The sequence below is a fragment of the Equus asinus genome, chromosome 10 (genome assembly GCF_041296235.1).
Source record: "Equus asinus isolate D_3611 breed Donkey chromosome 10, EquAss-T2T_v2, whole genome shotgun sequence".
Lineage (NCBI taxonomy): Eukaryota > Metazoa > Chordata > Mammalia > Perissodactyla > Equidae > Equus > Equus asinus.
In genome coordinates, this window is record NC_091799.1 from 58,887,633 (window position 1) to 58,909,327 (window position 21,695).

At 35.4% G+C, this 21,695-nt stretch overlaps 1 protein-coding gene across 11 annotated transcripts in view; it reads right to left on the reverse strand.

The window, feature by feature from the left end:
• The window catches only part of ERBIN (erbb2 interacting protein), a 135,605-nt gene that overhangs the window by 81,550 nt on the left and 32,360 nt on the right, over positions 1-21,695 (reverse strand). For 9 of the 11 annotated variants that reach the window (XM_014856374.3, XM_014856373.3, XM_014856372.3 and 6 more), the window contains exons 2-3: positions 7,559-7,606; positions 2,042-2,239 (exon numbers count right to left, since the gene is read on the reverse strand). In XM_014856374.3, the coding sequence (XP_014711860.1) occupies positions 2,042-2,230 (189 nt within the window). In that variant the 5' untranslated portion in view covers positions 2,231-2,239; positions 7,559-7,606. Of the gene's footprint in view, positions 1-2,041; positions 2,240-7,558; positions 7,607-15,125; positions 15,291-21,695 lie in introns of all 11 variants that reach the window. The other 2 variants (XM_070519575.1, XM_070519573.1) reach the window with 1 other exon arrangement.

A 21,695-nucleotide genomic window follows, 5' to 3' on the forward strand; every position in this document is an offset into this window, starting at 1 on the left:
AGTTTATATAAATTAAATTCAAATAAATACAGTGATTTAAAAAGACTCAAAATATAGAATTCTGATTTGAGAGGACAAAATAAATAAGGGAGCAAATACATGGTTATGCTAAAATTACAACAATAAAATGTGAACTAAAAATATATTTAACCAAAAGAAGTAGGTAAATGGGCCACTTCTAAGTTCCATACTAAAAAATTGTACAGAGCACATAAGACTTTTAGGGCAGTGAAAATACTCTGTATGATACCATAATGATGGATACGTGTCATTATACATTTGTCCAAACCCACAGAAAGTACAACGCCAAGAGTGAACCATAATGTAAACTATGGTGTTTGGGTGATTATGATTTTTCAACATAGGTTCATCAGTTGTAACAGATGTACCACTCTGGTGGGGGATGTTGATAATGGTGGAGGGTATGATACGTGGGGATAGAGTGGGTGTAAGGGAAACTTCTATAACTTCCTCTTAATTTTGCTGTGAATCTAAAACTGTTCTAAAAAAGTGAAGTCTTTAGGGAAAAAAAAACCTGCTGTCAGGATGGCATTCAGTAAGTCCCATATAAGAAGAATATTCTTCCAAAAATGGAAGATTGCTAGGTATGATAAGTGATCCAGTTATTGCACTAGGATAGCAAACCTTACTCTCTCTTCCACATAATCCTGACTGAGACCCTACTGGTGGTGATTAGCGAAAAAAACTAATCTCAGTCTTCCATGCTCTCTAGAACTAGCTAAGGAAGATAAATTACTTGCTGAAGAACAATATATAAGGAAACAGTAAATTACAAAGCACCCTATCACAACCTAGGCAATTAATTCACAAACATGCAACCCACAACCTTTAATATCTTAGCCATAGTCATATACAGATTTTGTTTAAGACAACCTTGGATGGTATTGGCTTTCAAAATGTTTTTACTACTGGTTACCGAAAGAAAAGCCTTTTCAAAACATTGCCGTCCGGTATGTAAACACATATGCACACAAATCTAAAACAAATATTTCAGGTAACAACAGATATGTGCAACAAATTCTATTTTCTATTCTATTTTAGTTAGGGTTGCCAGATAAAATAGAGGATACCTGATTAAATTTGGATTTCAGATACACGAGTAATTTTCTGGTAAAAGTATGTCCCATATATTGCATAAAACACACTTATGCAAAAAACGTATTCATTATTTATCTGAAAATTATAATTTAACTGGATGTCCTATATTCTTATTTACTAAATCTGCCAGTCCAAATCATAGTTCATTTTTTGGAAATGCCATACATATTGAATTGATTTTTATGAACCACTGAGTCTCCACCCACAGTCTGGAAAACACTGCTATTTGGGTGACAAAATTTTTAACAGTTAAATTAAAGCTACTACAGCTTTTCTATTAAAAGAAAGAAATTGAGCAGGGGATAAAGAGGAATTAGGATTTAAGAAAAAAAGTAGCCACTGCAAAATTTTAGCTAAGAAGTCGATAATGTGAGAAGATGTTTCATGGCAACAACCCAACTTTCTCCTTCTAGTTGTTCCTACACTTCAGAAATGTTAAGCCCTCCAAAACTTTTCCAAACAAACTGAAATACAGCAAACCGAATACTGCCTCTAAAAAGCTTTTTAACAACAAAACTATGATGTGATAACTAAAAAGACAATTTATCCTCAATTACAATAACGTAGATCAATGTCCTATGAAAGCTAGAAAAAGAAAACATTAATTTTAATTCTTTGTCTAGTTAAATCTATTGACTGCATAAACTGTGTAGTCATATTATCTACCTTAATGGCTATAACAAAACTGGAACTAAATACAAAATTTTAAGTTATTTGCACAAGTATTCAAGCAATTAACAAAGAGACAAAGGTTAAAAATTCTATTTTAAAAAAATTTGAATTGTACTGCATACCCTAAGATAAAATTAAATTAAAAAATGGAAACAACGGGCCCATATATATCAGGCAGCATTATGGCAACATTGGGAATACCATATTTCTAGGTACAAAAATAACCAAAGGCAATTTTTGAAAGACATACCTTTGGAAGCTCTTCAATCTGATTAGCATCTAAATAGAGCTCCTCCAAAGTTTTCTCAAAAGTAAAAATCTCTTTGGGAACCTGTTCCAAACTGCAGTGTGAATAATCAAGAGTAGTGACAGTCTCTTCTTCCCCTCGTAGACAGCGACATGGTACCAACCGCACAAACAAACTTCGTTTTGTAGTCATTTTTAGACACTGCAATATTCAAATAAAAATAAACCTAGTTAAAACATACATATAACTAACAATTTTTCAAAACAAATCATTCCAATTGAATTATCACAGATAAAGACCTCCTCCCCTATACACACCCAATGGAATGCATTTAACATTGCTTTACTATCAAAGTTTATATATACTGAATTTCTAAACTCAAAGCACCTTTGTACTTTACAAAATGATTAAGTAACCATTTATTTATATGCTTCTATAATAACTATGCTTTATGAGTCTGCTCATCCTCAACAAGAAAAACTCTAATACAACAAAAATATTTCCTTAATTTCTGACTAACAGCTGTTTCTTAATTAAGAACTTGCCTAAGCGCAGTTTTGAGTAGGAAGTGGGAATACAAAGATATTTTCAGGTCTTCCTAACCAGCCATCAGAATAATCACCCTTTAGCTTTCCTATGACTGTCCTACATCAAAATTCCAATCTATGCCAAGTATATTTTGTTTCAATTATTAAGTATTGGCCTTTCAATTTTTCTAAAGATCTTATAGGTCTTAATATTTATTTAAGGTTACAAACTAGAGAATAAACTTGTTTCAATAAAGTACCTACTTCATTATTTCAAACTAACTTGGGGAAAAGTTCAATTCTGAAATAGTGAAAATTCTCAGGGTTAATTTTATTAAGAACACTATATACATAGGTAGGTTAAGTCCAACTAGGCTAAGATTATATTAGCAAAGAAAAGCCCACTTCAATAAATAAGAATGACTGTTAATTAGTGTTATCAATTCTTTGTAAAATAATAAATTCTTTCCCTGGGAAGAAGACTCTATTAGAGCATTTAATTACTTTTAACCAGAGCCAAGACTAGGTGGAAGCCATGAGGCAAATGCCGCGGGCACAAAATGTAAGAAGGAACCAAAACATTCAGTAATCAAAGATTTTCATGTAATATGTTTTTAAAAAATCAAAATCACTGAAAAATAATCCATTTATGAAGAAAACAGCTAAATTTTAAATAAAGACAGGATCAGCATTACTAATTTTTTCTTTGGCCTCAGGCTCTGCAAGGCACTGCTTCCAACTCTTCTAATTCAAATTATATGTATAATATTTTATAAAGTGTTTGACAACAAATCGGATAAGCATTTCTCCCACAATCTTTTAAAAAATCTGACTATTCTTTTTTTGTTTGTTTGTTTTGAGGAAGATTTGCCCTGAGCTAACACCTGTTGCCAACCTTCCTTTCTATATGTGAGCCACCACCACAGCACAGCCACTAACAGACAAGTGGTGTAGGTCTGCATCCACGAACCAAATCCAGGCCATGGAAGCAGAGCACACCAAATTTAACCACTAGGCCACCAGGGCTGCCCCAAAAATCTGACTATTCTTTTTGTTTGTTTGTTTTAGTTTTATTGAGGTCATCACAGTTTATAACATTGTGAAATTTCAGTTGTATGTTATTATTTGTCAGTCACCATATAAATGTACCCCTTTACCCCTTATGCCCACCCCCAACCCCCTTCCCCTTGGTAACCGCTAAACTGTTTTCTTTGTCCATGTGTTAATTTATCTTGCACATATGAGTGAAATCATATGGTTTTTATCTTTCTCTGTCTGGCTTATTTTGCTTAACATAATACCCTGAAGGTCCATCCATGTTGTCGAGAATGGGATAATTTTGTCTTTTTTTATGGCTGATTAGTATTCCACTGTATATAAATATACCACATCATCTTTATCCAGTCATCAGTCGATGGGCACTTGGGTTGCTTCCACTTCTTGACTATTGTGAATAATGCTGCAATGAACATAGGGGAGCATAAGTCTCTTTGAATTGTTGCTTTCAAGTTCTCTGGATAAATATCCAGTAGTGGGATAGCTGGGTCCTATGATATTTCTATTTTTATTTTTTTGGAAATCTCTATACTGTTTTCCACAGTGGCTGCACCAGCTTGCATTCCCACCAGCAGAGTGTGAGCATTCCCTTTTCTCCACATACTCTGCAATATGTGTTATCTTTTGTCTTGGTGATTAAAGCCATTCTAATAGGTGTAAGGTGATTTCTTAGTGTAGTTTTGATTTGCATTTCCCTGATGATTAGTGATGCTGAACATCTTTTTGTGTGCCTATTGGCCATCTGTATATCATTTTTGGAAAAATGTCTGTTCATACCCCTTGCCCATTTTTTAATCAGGTTCTTGGATTTTTTGCTGTTGAGTTGTGTGAGTTCTTTATATATTTTGGAGATTAACCCCTTGTGCATAATATTTTCTCCCAGTTGGTGGGTTGTCTTTTTGTTTTGATCCTGGTGTCCTTTGTCCTGCAGAAGCTCTTTAGTCTGAGGAAGTCTCACTTGTTTATTTTTTCTTTTGTTTCCTTTGTCTGAGTAGACATGGTATTTGAAAAGATCCTTCTTAGACCGATGTCAGAGTGTACTGCCTATATTTTCTTCTAGGAGTTTGTTTCAGGTCTTACCTTCAAGTCTTTGATCAATTTTGAGTTAATTTTTGTGTATGGTGAAAAATAATGTTCTTCTTTCACTCTTTTGCACATGGCTGTCCAGTTTTCTCCACACCATTACTGAAGACTTTCCTTTCTCCATTTTATGTTCTTTTTGCTCCCTTGTCAGAGATTAGCTGTCTGTAGATCTGTGTGGTTTTATTTCTGGGCTTTCAATTCTGTTCCACTGATTTGTGTGTCTCTTTTTGTACCAGTATCATGCTGTTTTGATTACTTTAGCTTTGTAGTATATTTTGAAGTCTGGGATTGTGATGCCTCCAGCCTTGTTTTTTTTCTCAGGATTGCTTTAACTATTCGGGGTCTTTTGTGGCCCCACATGAATTTTTGCATTCTTTGTTCTATTTCCATGAAGAATGAAAATCTGACTATTCTTAATCACCATATGTCAGACACTGTGCTAATCTTCAGATAAACTATATGCATATTTTTTCATCCTCATATATCTTCCTAAGGCATGTACTATTACGCCTATTTTTCCATAAAGAAACTGATTCTGTGCTCTTGCTGCACCATATTGCTTCTTCATATATAATGATATACTTGAACTCAGATTCGCGAAATGATTCAAATATCAATAGGTCTTTACTACATACTTCTCCTTTAGGGTTTACAAAAACAAACTACTGATGGAGTTCAGGACCCATCACTCTAAAATATGGCACCCTTGCATATTAAATATTTTACACTGAAGGAATTTGAGAAAACAGCAGAAGCAGGAAGGTTACTCTGACCTTCCTCCCTGCCGCCCCACTCTTCTCTCCTTGCACAGATCATCTGTGAGAGGTGCCCTCCCTATCCCAGGAGGAAAGGAGCAGCCTTATCTCTGAAGACAAAGGGAGAAGAATCCTAACCAACAGGTCTTGCTGAATTTCCCCCAGTTTACTACACTTACCTCATACTCTTTGATTTATCATATTTCTACATGACTGTCCACTCTTCATCATACCCAGCAGAAAAACACTCAGGTTTAACAGTTTCCTTGGGTCTTCATTTCCTTATGAAGGCTTGCATGTCACTTAAAACTTATATTAAATAAATTCATATGCTTTTCTCCTGTTAATCTTTGTCAGTTTAATTTTCAGACCCAGTCAGGGACCCTAAGAGGGTCAAGGAAAAATTCTTACTCCCATATACTATGATATCAAACATCAAATCTTCGTCTCACGAGAATGTAATCTACAGCATGGTGACTATAGTTAATAATACTGTACTGCACATTTGAACGTTGCTAAGAGAGTAGATCTTAAAAGTTCTTATCACAAGCAAAAAAATTTGTCACTATGCATGGTGACAAATGTTAAGTAGACTTACTGTGATCATTTCGCAATATATACAAATATCAAATCATTATGTTATAACCTGAAACTAACATAATGTTATATGTCAATTATACCTCAATAAAAATTTTTAAAACTTTGTCAACATCCAGAAAAACTCTGTCAATATCCAGAAAGTTTACTCAATGCTTAACAGATTAATCTACGTTTACATGAAGGTGTGTTTTACTGATAAGAATAAGCAGTTTTATTGATTTAATAAGAAGAATTTAATTGCTAAAGGGGATTTTAGCTTATATTTGTATTCATGAGATAATAAAAAAGATTCCAAAAATGAATATAAATTTCTTGTTCAAGAGAGTAGTCTAAGACTAACTGACAATGAGTTAGGGCGACACTTAAGAACAAAGGGCAAAAGCTCTATCTGATGTGTCCAGTATGGTAGCCACTAGACATGTGTAGCAAAATTCAAGTTAAATCAAATAAAACTAAAAATCTAGTTTCTCAGTTGCACTAACCACATTTTAAACGTTCGATAGCCACCGGTGGCGAGTGGCTATTATACTGAATATGAGAAGATACAGAATATTTCTATCACTGCAGAAAGTTCTACGGGACAGTGCTGGTACAATGTCTCAAATTATTATTCTGGTTCATCTTATAACTACTGTAGCTTGTATTATATAATATGATAATATCAAAGAATTTGGAAGATACGGCCTAAAAAAGTCCATTTTCCAGAAATCATAATGGATCTGCGAATAAAATTTCTAGCTGAGAATAAAGGACATGAAATGTTATTACCGAATATATGTGATTAAAGAGTATATTTATTTTAGATGTTATCATCTGTGCAGGGCACTTGACATATAAGGCAATTTATAGGGCAGAGTAATTGCTAATGAAGGTAAAACAATCTACAACACTTTTCTGTAGTGCTCATCATAAATAGATCATATTGCAGACAGACGGTCAGAAATTGTAGGACTTCTCAGAAGAGAAAACAAATTCAGAAAAGGAAGATTAGATGCTGAGTCGTAGGAGGCTACAAAAAGAATCTACATCTTAAATGAAAACCTCTGTGGACAGAGGCTGTGAAGAAAGCAGTTTAGCCCTCAGATTAAATTATGTGGGCATCAAGCCAATACAAAAATGGACCCTGATTTAGCAAACCAAAAACTGTTGATTGATAGGAACAGAGGGGGACCTTAATTATTGAGGGCAGAGGAGGAAAGTACCATCTGAAAGAGAAATAAATAAGTAACAACACCCAAACAGATCCTCCCTTACACAATACTGCAAGGAAGTAAACCAAAGAGAGAAAAAGCCTGGCCTGTTCTGAACAGGAAGCGATCAACATGAAGACTGCTAATTAGAATTTTAGTGTTGTGATAAGTAAGAGCCACTTCATAAATCAGACTCAACAAGGAGGACATAAAAATATTCTAATGAAATAAAGGAAGAGGAGCCAACCAAGAAAAAAGGCATGATAACAAGCCAAACACTTTCTAACAAAAGATATTAAAGCTACTTACCACTGGGTTGAATTTATCTCCCTGATGTTTCTTAACTGAGCCAACATTCTACGGAAATCAAAAAAAAGAAACAAATTAGCAATAAATATAGATCTTTGCAACTTAAGGAACATCTCTTCTAATTTCTTATTTATCTCACAACATTAACTCTCAAAAATTCACCAAAGTAAACTGACACACACAACTTTGCAACTTCTAAATAAATGGCTATCTTCTTCATTTTTTTTCCTTTTCTTTTTTGAGGAAGATTAGCCCTGAGCTAACTACTGCCAGTCTTCCTCTTTTTGCTGGGGAAGCCTGGCCCTGAGCTAACATCATGCCTATCTTCCTCTACTTTACATGTGGGACGCCTACCACAGCACGGTGTGCCAAGTGGTGCCATGTCCGCACCCAGGATCCGAACCTGCGAACCCCAGGCCACCGAGAAGGGGAATATGCAAACTTAACTGCTGCGCCACCGGGCCGGCCCCTAAATGGCTATCTTCCTAACCAGACACTGGATTGTTCCTAACATTTGTAAACCACTGAGAGTCCTCACCTACACCAGATAACAAATACCCATCTATTTACCATTAAAATCTCTTTTATTTGAAGTTACTGGGAAATAATAAAGTTTTTCCAAGCAAATAAACTTTAATTACCAATTATATTTAAATTCCATAGTTTATGGTGGTTCTATGTGGCAGACATTGTTAATTGCTTATCATATTCTATTTCTCTTTTCCAGCATTTTTCTTTTTTCAGGGTAGTAATGGATCCAGCGAAAAAGCCACTTTTGAACTTTCCAAGAAAGGTGGACAGATGACACAGTTAAAGTCAATGACATATACTTAGAAGTCTGCTTTGGGAGTGGAACGGGGGTTGGTTCTGGGAAAACATTTGTCTTCCTTATCCAGGGAGAGATGTAAACACGATGTCTACTGCTGCAGCAACCATCTATGACCATAAGTCAATAAGCATGAGGATTAAAAAGGCAACCAATAAAGCTGACAAAGAAAGACAAAACAAGCTGGGGGTCTCTTATAGCAGTGCCTAGCAGCTGAACCAATCCTACTGCCTACTTCAGGATTTCTTAGTATGTAAGAAAACTAAATCCCTTATTTGCTTACTGAACTATTGCTAGCTTTTCTGTACCTACAGCCAACACATTCCAAAGTTAGCCCAAAAGCCAAAAGAATAGCATTAATAAAAAGTACATACATTACAAATAATCTTTTTCTGAAAAATTCAGTCATGTTAATAACGATGTGTTTCAGAATTTTAAAGTCACCCTAAATATATCAGGCTATTTGTCATATGTTAAGTGGTTTAGAACTACTCAGTTATTTAAACTTCTCCACAAATTCTACATATAGTACAGGCCACAAAAAATACTTTTGTGTATAGCAAGCAAAGACGGCCACTACATTTTTCATTCAACATACTCCCACACACATGATGGTCTAGTAGAATGGAATTGTCAATAAGCTGAGATGGAATAAGACTACAGAAGGAGCAGGCTGAAGAAAAGAGAGATGAGAAGTGTGTATTCAGAAAATTTAGTTTGAAAGACCTGAAAGATGTCCTGTGGGATTATGAGTAGGCAGTTGGATATGGGTATTCAGAGATGCGGGGAGAGATCCAAGCTGAGGATATAAATTTAGAAGTCATCTGCTTAGAGATGATGTTTAAAGCAATAAAATTAGATCAAAACATCAATAGCATGAGTATAGATAAAAAGGAGAACAGGTCCAATGATTGAGCCTTGAGATATTACAAAAATAAGAGGTCAGAAAGAAGAGATACAATCAGCAAAGGATGCTAAAGAGAAGCAATCACTGAGTCAAAACAAAACCTAAAAACAGCGTATATCCGAAAAGCCAAGTGAAAAAAAGGTTTCAAGGAGGAAGAAGTTATCTGTGTTAATGAGTATTTAGAATTGCCACTGTGCAGTGATGTAAAGGTCACTGATCTTGACAAGATCACTTATTTAGAGTGATGGAGACAAAACACTGTTTTGCAGGAGATTCAAGAAATAAGAGGATAACTCGACACAGCAAATATAGACAACTCAGTTTGGCTATAGAGGATATCAGAAAAACAGAGCAGTAGTGAGAGTAGAATGTGAAGCAAGAGTCGCAGCAATGGATTTGTAGGCAGATGGGAATTATATAGTTAGAGAAAGAGAAGAGCCCATGGACACATTTTTATAAAGAGATTTGGGGAACCATTCATAGACTGTCCTAGCAAAATCTCCTACCAATAAAAAAGCCACTCATGAGGAAGAAAATAAATAAAATGTTGGGCACAATGGTATAACTAGGTGAATAAAATTCAGTAAGGGTGTTTTTCAAAAATATAGATTATTGTACCTTCTCCCTAGAGAGTCTGATTTAGGAGATTAGACATAAAACTCAAGATTCTTTATCTTAAACAAAATGCTGATGTGGTTCTGTTTCCCCAACACTTTCAACGATAATCAACACATGGTCAATCTTATTTCATCTATACTCAAACCACCATCTTTTCTCCCTCCTCATTCTCTACTATTGTTTGAGAAACTCTCAGTTTGGGAATTATCTTAACAATGGAAAAGTGAAATCACTAGAAACGTTTTTTAAAACATAGTACGTTGTATTTCCCTATTGATCTAAAGAGATCACAAATTATACTTGGCTAGATTTAAGAGAAATCTTATGTTGGAGCAATCTTTCTAAATGAGTCCAGAAGTTAAAACGCACAACAAAGGCTCCTCAAGCATGGCCACAGCTGGTAGATGGTATTTAGTGGTTGTATAAGATCATTTTAGTTTAATCATGGCTATCACAGTGTCTGCTAACCTGTATTTGATATACCCGTGCTTAGTTCTGAGGTATTTTACAGACATTAATCCATTACTGGTAAGTACATGAATAGTAAACAATTAAAAATAGTGATATGTAAAAGGAATAAGAATAGAAAGGCAAAAAAACTTACGTAACGAAAAAAGTATAAATGCCCTATGAGAACATTTGATTCTAAAGGACAAAATCGATAACAATGTATAACACGTGCTATACCTACAACATATACAGCAGGAAATGAGAAAAGGAGGCTGATGAAATAGCTAAGTTTCACACTCGTGGGTACAAGATTAACATCAATGTCTGATCCCTACTAGCCTAATTCTAATCCAGTAGAAAGCTGAGAATTTCCTCAATATCAGCACTGTTAATCAAACTGTCATATCAAGCCATGGTTAGCCTAAACACGTCTAAAAAAAATCTTACTGTGGAATAAAGTAGTAGAGATACATACTTGGATGTATTACTTAGGAGCTTACTAAGGAGCTCCCATACTTGCAGAAATTTCCATTTTTATATTTTTCATATAATTTACCTAATAAAATGGACAGATCCGTATAGTCTGGCAAATGCGTACATGCAATCAAGATATAAAATCTTTCCATCACCCCAGACAGTTACCATGTGCTACCTTCAAGTCAATGCCCTGACCAAGGCAACCTGTTGTGAACAAGAGCACGAGACATTTGTGTACAAATGTTATGAGACCGCAGGCTTCGGTTCTCATGGGTAAATACATGGAAGTAAAATTGCTGGGTCATAGTCTATAAGTATGTTTACTTTTACTTAATAAAAAAAAAAGATTGTTTTACAAAGTGGTTTTATCACTTAACACTCCCAGAGTTCCAGTTAGATCCTCACCAACACTTGATACTCTCAGTCTTTCTTAATTTTAACCTATGTAGTGGGTGTGTATCAGTATCTCAGTGCATTTTTGTTTTGCATTTCTCTAATTACAAAAGGCATAGTGAAGCCTCACCTGTACTTATACCTCTTTTAGATGATAAGATACTGAACTTCAAGCCTGATATTCTAAAGGGATAAGACTTTTGGAGAAGAAAGTGATCAAATTTTGTGTATGGGAGGAATACAAATTATTGTGCAAGACGATACATTGTTTTGGAAAACAATTCACCATGAACATCTCACATTTCTGCATGGTCTGGGTCCCCTGAGCAATAGCATTTACAGCCATTTAAGATATTTATATAAAGAGACATTCCAAGATAATAATGCTTAGCAACGCTGAGACAATACAACATCCTCTCTCCAGAGAAGACTTGCTTAAATTACAGAGTAAAGATAAGTCTCTCACTCTCCAGAGAAGATAGGTCACCAATGGTCCTATGTAAGATCAGAGTTTCCTCACTTGGGATTTCTCTCCTGCAATGCACACTGCTGCTTGTGCAGGCACCATCTGATTCTCTGTTTCTCCCATGAAGATTAAGGGTTAGGTAATTGACACAAAATATGGCCCTGGTTGCTGCTTTTGCAGTGATTAATAAACTCTGTCTCTGATCTAGAGGTCTTGTGCCTTCTGGCAGGTTAACGTGTTAGCTTGTAAGTAGGGTAAAATCTCAGATCCTTTACTGTTTCTGATCTAACCACCATAAATTAAGAAACAGGGCCACAATGATTTATACCACCTAAGATGAAGAGATCGAAGCTATTTCCCCATTTCTTGAATCTGGGCTGACCTTGTGACTTGTTTATACCAACTCAATGTAGCAGAAGTTTCTTGGGCAAGTAACAGTGTCTATGCCTCAAGATTTATGACTTTCGCCTTTACCTCCTTTGAATGCCACCCTGAGAACACGATGCCATAAAGAAGTTGATTCATGTTGATTCACAAATTCAAGACAAATATAAGTCACTGTTGTTTTAAGTCATCAATCTTTCTATCAACTATATTGATTTTTTTCAAAGAGGAAACTTTACACTTAATTCATTTTCTTATTTTATTTTGAATTTAATTGTCTTTTTCTGACTCTTAAGATGAAGCTTAAACAACTGAATAATTGATTCTAATACGTTCTTATTCAAGATTTAAAGCTATGAATTCTCCAAGTTGCATTTTATAAATTTTTTTTTTTTAAAGATTGACACCTGAGCTAACAACTGTTGCCTATCTTTTTTTCCTTCTTCTTCTTCTCCCCAAAGCCCCCCAGTACATAGCTATATATTCTAGTTGTGAGTGCCTCTGGTTGTACCATGTGGGACACTGCCTCAACATGGCCTGATGAGCAGTGCTATGTCCGTGCCCAGGATCCAAACTGGTGAAACCCTGGGCCACCAAAGTGGAGCGCATGAACTTAACCACTTGACCACAGGGCTGGCCTCGCATATTATAAACTTTGATATGTTATCTTTTTGTTGAATTCGTTTAAAATGCTTCTAATTTCCCGTTTGATTTATCCTTTTACCCATGAGTTATTCAGAATCGCCTTAATTTCAAAATATTTGGGAATCTACTAAACCTCATTTTGTTACTGAATTCTAATTTAATTCCATAGTAGTCAGAGAACATACTACTATGATTTCAAGTCTTTACAATATGTTGAAGCTTTTCGATAGCCCCACATAACATCTACCTTGGTGGGGGTTCCTTGTACACCTGAATGTCACTTTCTGCCTCTCTTGGAGTATGGTTCTATAAATGTGTTAAATTGGTTGATAGTGGTGTTCAGATCTTCTATATCCTTACCAATGTATGGCATTCTTTTCCTGCTAATTACTGAAAAGTACTGAAATCTCTAAGCATAGGTGTAAATAGATCTATTTCTCCTTTTATTTCTGTCAATTTTTATTTCATGTATTTTGAAGTTCTATTACAAAATGAATACACATTTAGAGTTCTTATATCGTCTTGATGAATGCATCCTTTTATCATTTTAAGATGTTCTTTTTATATGCTAATCATCCTTGTCTTGAAATATATTTTTGCCTGATATCACTACAGAAACAGGAAATTTCTTTTGATAAGTGTTAATATGGCATATCCTTTTCCATCTACTACTTTTAACCAAATTTGTATTTATATTTAAAGTGCCTGGGGCCGGCCCAGTGGCACAGTGGTTAAGTGAGCATGTTCCGCTTCGGTGGCCGGGGGTTCCCCGGTTCCGATCCTGGGTGAGGACATGGTGCGGACATGGCACCACTTGTCAAGCCATGCTGTGGTAGTCATCCCACATATAAAGTAGAGAAGATGGGCAAGGATGTTAACTCAGGGCCAGTCTTCCTCAGCAAAAAGAGGAGGATTGGCAGCAGACGTTAGCTCAGGGCTGATCTTCCTCAAAAAGTAAATAAAATAAATAAATAAAGTGCCTATTTGAATGGGGCATACAGTTAGGTCTTGCTATTTTATCCAATCTGACAATTTCTATGTTTTGATGGTGCACTTAGACTATTTATATTTAATATAGTCATTAGTATGGCTTAATTAAGTCTATTACATTACTATTTATTTTCTATTTGTCCTTTTTTTTTCCTGCCTTCAAATAAAGTTATATTTTTCCATATTATCTCATTTTCTGACCTTTTAGCTATACTATTTTTGGTTGCTCTAGGAATATACAGTATGCATTCTTAATTCATCATAGTCCACCTTTAAATAGTATTATGCCACGTCACAAATGATCTAAGAAATGTAAAAAAGTATAACTTATACTTACACTTACTGTCTCCCATATTTCATGCTATTGTCATTATTTTACTTCCACATATTATAAATCCTACAATATGTTTTTTGCTTTACACTATCAACTGTTATTTATATAAATTTAAAAACTAGAAAACAGACTTTCGCATTTATTCAAACATTTACCATTTCCTGCAGTCTATTTCTTACTACAACCTTGCGGTTAAGCCCATTCAGGTTTTTTACGATATTCCATTTTTCAGTTTTAGAATCTGTGTTTGGTTCTTTTTCAGAGTCTCCATTACTCTCCTGAAATACCCGATCCCCCATATATTATCTTGTAAATTGCTTTAAAATCCTTGTCTCCTAATTCTAATAACTGGGTAACCTATCAGCCTGCTTTTGTTTACTGTTTTCTCTTATACAATCATATTTTCCTGTTTCTTTGTATGTTTCATAATTTTTCATAGTATTCTAGATGCTGTTTGTTGGATAACAGTTGAAAATTAAGTATAACAGTGTTTTGTTAAGTTTTCCTTATTTCCCAGAGAGTCTATACTCTTCTCTCAGTTAGGATGAGTGACTGATAATTCAGATTCCTAGTAGAATCAATCTGAGCTGGGATTGGCTACAGCTTTAATTAGATTAAGCTCATCTGTGATTGATTTGACCCCTAACTTCCCCATGCCCAACTACGCCACCTTTCTGATCTTGCCAAAAACATGAAGTAGGAAGAATTTGGGCTGCAGTTCCCGATGTTTCTGGTTCACTTTATCTGTAGAGTCAACTCCGGTAGGGTCCCACGATTCAAGAACCATTAGAATTGGCAAGAATACACATTTCTTTAGGCTCTTCAACCCCTCCTCTATTGCTGCTTTGGGGCAACATTCAAGGCAGATGGAACTATCAGGCTTGATGATCTTACTTTGCCTTTGGGGCTCTGTCACATTCCCATCCCTTCCCAAAAGCCCACACTGTCATTCAAGAATTGGATGATTTATCTGAATTCCTAAAGTCTCTCCATTTATGGCAAGTCCTGCTTCTCCATCCTATACTGATACCAAGCACATGCCCCCCAGGGAGGGAAACTTCCACACTCTTGACTCACCTATGTATGAGAGGTTCACGCATCTCTGGAATTCAGTTCACTAAGGCTTCCTTGATTTCACTGATTTTTGCAAGGCCTACTTCTTTTTCAAAGAGTGATTTTTATTCTTTCCAGGTTTTTCAATTCTTACCAGGGGAACAAAGGTTTTTTGTATCCTCCTGTATCCTAACAAGAAGCAGAAATATCAGGAGATTTTCAGTGTAGATGAAACTGTTCTCTTTATAGAAAAAACACTCCCATGGAAGATTTCCATCCTGACTCATCTCTTCATGAAGGAAACTTGGTCAAGGTAGAAGAAAAATCTTCAGAATTCTCCTCCATCTCAGTTTAGGAGGAATGACATAATTTATGCAACAACAAGAGGGCCTAATTATTTTTACAGAAAAACTCTTTCATTCCACAATTAGAAATACGGGTACAAATGCAAACATCCCAGGTAAAATTGGTTTACTTAAGTCTGAAAGCCTAACATTAGATCATTCTATAATCAGAGGAAGGAAGTAGGGGGAGAATGGGAAAAGAAAGAAGACTTTTGTCTTCATCACTTCAAGGGAAACTGTTCTTCCTACGTCATCGATGGCTAACATATTGCTACATCAAATAGACAATTCTAAGTTCACATCTCCCCTGACTTATTAGCAGCATCGTTCCCCACTACTTTAACATTTTCTTCACCTAGCTTCCAAGACACCACATCCTCCTAATTTTGTTCATATCTCAGTCTCCCTTGCTAGTTGCTCCAATTTAGGCCAACCTCTTAACACATTAAAGTGGCAGAGAACGCAGATCTTGGCCCTCTTCTCTATCTACACCCATACCCTTGGTGATCATTCCGTTTCAAGTCTTGAAATATTATCATCTCTTTAAATACTAAGTACTCTAATGACATCTGTCTTAGTTTTGGTTCTCCCAAAAGCAAAGGGTGAGGTAAGGACTTGAATGCAGGTAGCCTGTCTAGGAAATGACCTGAGGGAGCTGAAACAGTATGACAGAGATGGAAGAAAAGTCAATATAAGGAATGGCATATTATCAAAGTCATCCTTAAGGACAACAGGGGCTCATTCTACTTAAACTTCCTGAGAAGTACACAGAGGGTCTCTCAGAATTGCCTGCCTATAGGATCAGACACGAGCTGTTATCCATCTGCTCCTGTCTCCTACTGATTAAGGATGGCCTCTATGGACATACTTTCCTTCACTACTAGCCCATGCTTACGTTCTGATCTAGCTGGTGTCCCACAGCAGAGAAATTAACTGGCTCACTTTCACCAGGAAGGTCAGCCTGGGCTCTGAGCTCTCATGGTACTTTTTCTTACACCTAAGGTTAAAATCAGAGGTGAGCCAAGACGATGTGATGCTAAATTCCAGAATGGCCTGCTACAACGAAAACAGGACCACTCACGTTAACCTCAGAGATGCATATCCCAACTCCCTGTTTTCTGTCTCCATTTCTAGTAGAGGGATTTAAAGGAAAAAACAAGAATTAATGATTTAGAGTAGAGAAAGTAAAAACGATGAATGAATCCAAGAGCTGGTTCTGTTTTTGGTGGGAGCAGCACAATATAAACGCTAAGAATAGACAATTTCCCAGCAAGTCTCAAGATACAAACACATCAGTAGGAATCAGAATGGCATAGATAAAAAGTATTTTTGTATTTTGCACTAAATATAGGCCTTTATTATATATTGCAAAACAAAGAGGTATTTAAAATAAATAAATTACTAAGTTCAAATATGCAGTGATGTGTTTTAAATTTTGCATCACTTTCCATAAAAATATACACTGCAAAACTGTCTCAAGAAATAGAAAATCACGGACGAAATTAAGGTTTTGTCAACAAATTATGCTCTAAAAGACACTAAGCACCTAAGCACTTGCAAACTTTCAAGTTCAAGGAATGGAATTTGATCACAAGGTTCAGCGCTCATAAGAAATATGGAAAACTTTCCCGTTCACATTACAAATTCAGTACACCTCTGACACCAACACCTATCAAAGTTATAATAAAGTATCCATATAGCACTCATATTTAAGAATACTTCAAAAAATCCTAAATTATATAGAAGAAACTCAAACGCAGTAGTAATACTAAACATGACTAAGGAGAATCAATTTTAGGAATTGTCAAGATAAATATGAGAAGAATCTATTAACAGGACATCACACAAAGATAAAAAAGAGAAGAAGATAGGTCTTCTTGACAATGCCAAAAGGGAATCTAATAAACGACAGCACTCATTCTTGAGAAAAATCTTAGTAAATTAAAAAAAGGATATCTCCTAAAAAAAAAAAAAAAAAAAACAAACCAGCTTCATGTCAAGAAAATAAAAGAAATACTAGAGACATTCACACTAAGATTAAAAAGAATACGAGCTCTATCAAGCAAGTGAAAAAGACAACCCACAGAATGGGAGAAAACATTTGTAAATTATATATCTGATAAGAGACTTGTACCCAGAACATATAAAGAACTCTTAGAACTCAACAATAAAAAGATGACAAAACTTAAAAATGGGCAAAGACTTTGAACAGGCATTTCTTAAAGTTATACTAATGGCCAATAAGCACATGAAAAGATGCTCAACATCATCAGTCATTAGGGAAATACTAATGAAAACCACAACAAGATAGTATTTTACACCAACTAGGGATGACTATGACCAAAAAGACAGGCAATAACAGGTTTTAGGGAGGATGTGGAGAAACTGGAACCCCCATAGGTTACAGATGGAAATGTAAATTGCTGCAGTCACTTTTGGAAAAGTTTGGCAGTTCCTCCAAAGGGTTAAATATAGTTACCTTTAAGACCCATCAATTCCACTCCTAGGTAGTACATAACCAAGAGGATTGAAAACACATGCTTTCAGAAAAACTTGTAACTAATGTTCATAGCAGCATTATCCATAGTGGCCAAAAAGTGGAAAGAATCTAATCCCCATCAACTAACAAATGGATAAACAAAATGTTCTATATCCATACAATGGAATAGTATTCAGCTATAAACTAGAAATTACTGAATTGTACACTTTAAACAAGTGAATTTTACTGTATGTGAATTAGAGCTCAACGGAAAAATAGCTTTAAGGAAAAGAAAAAGAAACCAAGACACCAGTTAATGCCACTGTTATGTATTAATATAGTAGATTGCAAACGGATTTCCTAATCTCCTTCAGTCAGCACTTGACTTTTTCCTTAAAACTGTTTTATTACCTCCCTTCTTCCTTTAAAAACTTAAAATAAATTACTTATACCCAAAACTCCATAAGCTGATCTCAGTTTACCTTTATAGAAGTTTACTACCGAGTCAAATCCTTTGCTCGGGTGAGGCCTTTTTACCTTACTACAGACTCGTCCTTCCACCTGTCACTTCAACTAATTACTTCTTTGATTCTCTATGTGGTATTTTAAATGAAGCTGTCTATAAATAAAGTGTTTTTATGCAGTGTGTACACTGCCCTAGAAACTGAGCCAAACGTGTTGAAAAGCATGACCTGAATTGAGAATCCTGGACGTGAGCGCTACAGTGCTTGAAATTCCACCGTTAGTTAGTTATTTTGGACCCTCTCCAAACAATTTCTATCAAAACATAAATTCACCTGGTGAAGACAAGGCCCTAAATTCTTAAGGTGAATTTCTTTATATTTTTTCCTAAGTTCGAGAGAAGAGACACTATAGAGAAGGAACCACAAGCAAAGAAAAGAAAAAGAGAAAAAATCAGCAAAAAAAGCAAGAAGCCAGTTTAAAATGCACATTTTTCTGTAAAGCTAATGTGTTTATTACTCAGGGGGGTTAACTCAACCTGGGTATAATTATAAACATCAAAAACCTTCCAAAGAAAACCAGATCACTTTCAACACTTGTTACAGAGGGATTTTAAAGGCTTAATTACTAACACTTATAAGCAAAGCTTTAAAATACAGCCACTTGATGAAATTCTTATCTACAAAAAGTTTCACTTTTAGTAGGATTCAGATTAATATTTTAGGTATAACATCTGTAATTTTATTAAGACATCCCTTACGACAGAAGACTCATTTATTTTTAAAGTAAAATAGCATCATATATGTAGAGAAGAATAAAACAAAAAAATTTAAGCTGCTTCTACTAATCACACATTACTTTTTCTTCTTATTTTTTTAACCACATCATTTAGTCACTATCTATTGACTGCCTTACTACAAAGGTGTTATGGGAACATAAAGTATAACATGTGGTTCTCTGACCTCAGGGGCTTAGAAATATAATAGGGGATACAAGACAGAAATTTATTTTAAAAAGTCAGCCTAAAGGACAACAGTTAAAATGGCACATGGTTAAGAATTTGCTGGCAAAGCATAAACATTCTGATAAGATGCTGAATACCAGAAAACTATTACCTTTGTTATTATTAAGTAGAAGAACAATGTTTTAGGCTTTGAAGAAATCCCAAGTGTTAGTAAAAAAAAAAATCATTATAGTAGAAAATGTACAGTTTAAAACATTATCTTGCTATAGTGCAAACTTATTTATAACTATTCCATTTAACCAAAGTGGAACCAGAAACTCCTAACTGTTGACATCCCTAATGTTACAAGTGGCTGTGTCTTAAAGTTAGAATTTAAATTAGATTAGTGATTAAGTCTCACTACTTGATAATACAAAATAAAACCAAAAATGGACATTTAGTGATTGCTGCTCTGTGCCAGGTACTCTGCTAAATGCTTATATGCATAATCTCATTTATTTCTCAGAATAATTCTGTAAAAAAGTATGCTCTAGTTTCATTCCTATTTCACAGATGAGGGTTTGTATTAGGCACGTGACTGAGGAGGGTTCCTAAGCTCAGCCCTATTGGCTCCAAAGTCCCAGACATCAACCACTGCATATGCTCTTTGTAGAAACGTCCCACTTATATTTAAAACCTCTTGGGCTTATCTAATTTATAATGCCTGGAATTAGCCTTGATTTTTCAAATATGACTTTTGAAGCTTCTTTTGTTAAGTAAGAAATTTCTTTAAAATTCTCTGCAGAAAAGTGGGAAAATGTTAGAGGAGCTAAAAACTGCTGGGTGCTTTGTGACAAGTTCATTCACATATACTGAATGTTCATCTAAATTAGGTTTTTATGCGTACTTAAACAAAGGTCACAGGACAAATAAGAGGCAAGTCTTAAGACTCCGAGTATAACGGCATCAATCATTCTCAATGAGTGGACACCTTCAGTCCAAAAATGTCAAGGATTGGCATGAAAATAATTACACTTTCAATATTGCTGTTGAGAAAACACTTATATGCATATGAATTTGGGAGTCTTTTGCAATAAAAACTCCATGGCCTATGGTGGGAAACACTCTAAAATTTCAACACAAATATTCTGTCTATACCAAAATGGATGATGGGAAAAAAATGACACAGCAGACACCTTTAGAATAACTTCACAATTCACAATGACTCCTCCTTTCTCTGAGAAAAAGTGACCACAAATCCATAAAATACCTCTGTGTAATTTTAAAAATAGAGCCCTAAAGGCAATACAATGGAGCAAAGACAGTCTTTTCAACAAATGGTGCTGGAACAACTGGACATGCAAAAAACGATGCACGAAAAAAATGCAGAAGAGGCCAGCCCGGTGGCATAGTGGTTAAGTTCACACACTCCACTTCAGTGGCCCAGGGTTTGCAGGTTCAGATCCCAGACATGGATCTAGCACTGCTCATCAGGCCATGCTGTGGCTGCATCCCACATAAAATAGAGGAAGAATGGCACAGATGTTAGCTCAGGGCCAATCTTCTTCACCGCCCCCCCCCCAAAAAAGCAAAAAAAAAACGAATCTAGACACAGACCTTAATACCTGTCACAAAAATTAACTTAAAAGGAATCACAGGCCTAAATGTAAAACACAAAATTATAAAACTCCTAGAAGATAATGTAGGAGAAAACCTAGATGACCTTGGATATGATGATTTTTTAGATACAACACCATATAGGCATGATCTGTGAAAAAAACAATCGATAAACTGGATTTCATTAAAATTATAAACTTTTGCTCTGAAAAAGTCAATGTCAACAGAATAAGAAGACAAGTCACAGACTGGCAGAAAATATTTGCAAAAGATACAACTGAAAAAGGACTGTTATCCAAAATACACAAAGAATTCTGAAAACTCAACAATAAGAAAACAATCTAATTAAAAAATTGACCAAAGATCTTAAAATTTATCTCACCAAAGAAGATACACAGATGGCAAATAAGCATATGAAAAGATTCTCCACATCATATGTCATCAGGGAAATACAAATTAAAACAATGAGATAACCACTGAAAACCTTTAGAATGGCCAAAATCTGGAACACTGACAGCCCCAAATGCTGGCAAGGATGTGAAACTTTCATTCAACGCTGATGGGAAGGCAAAATGGTACAGTCACTTTGGAAGACAATTTGGTGGTTTCTTATAAAACTAAACATACTCTTACCATACAATCCAGGGATTGTGCTCTTTGGTATTTACCCAAAGGAGCTGGAAACTTAGGACCACAAAAAAACCTGCATGCAGATGTTTTTAGCAGCATTATGCATAATTGCCACTACT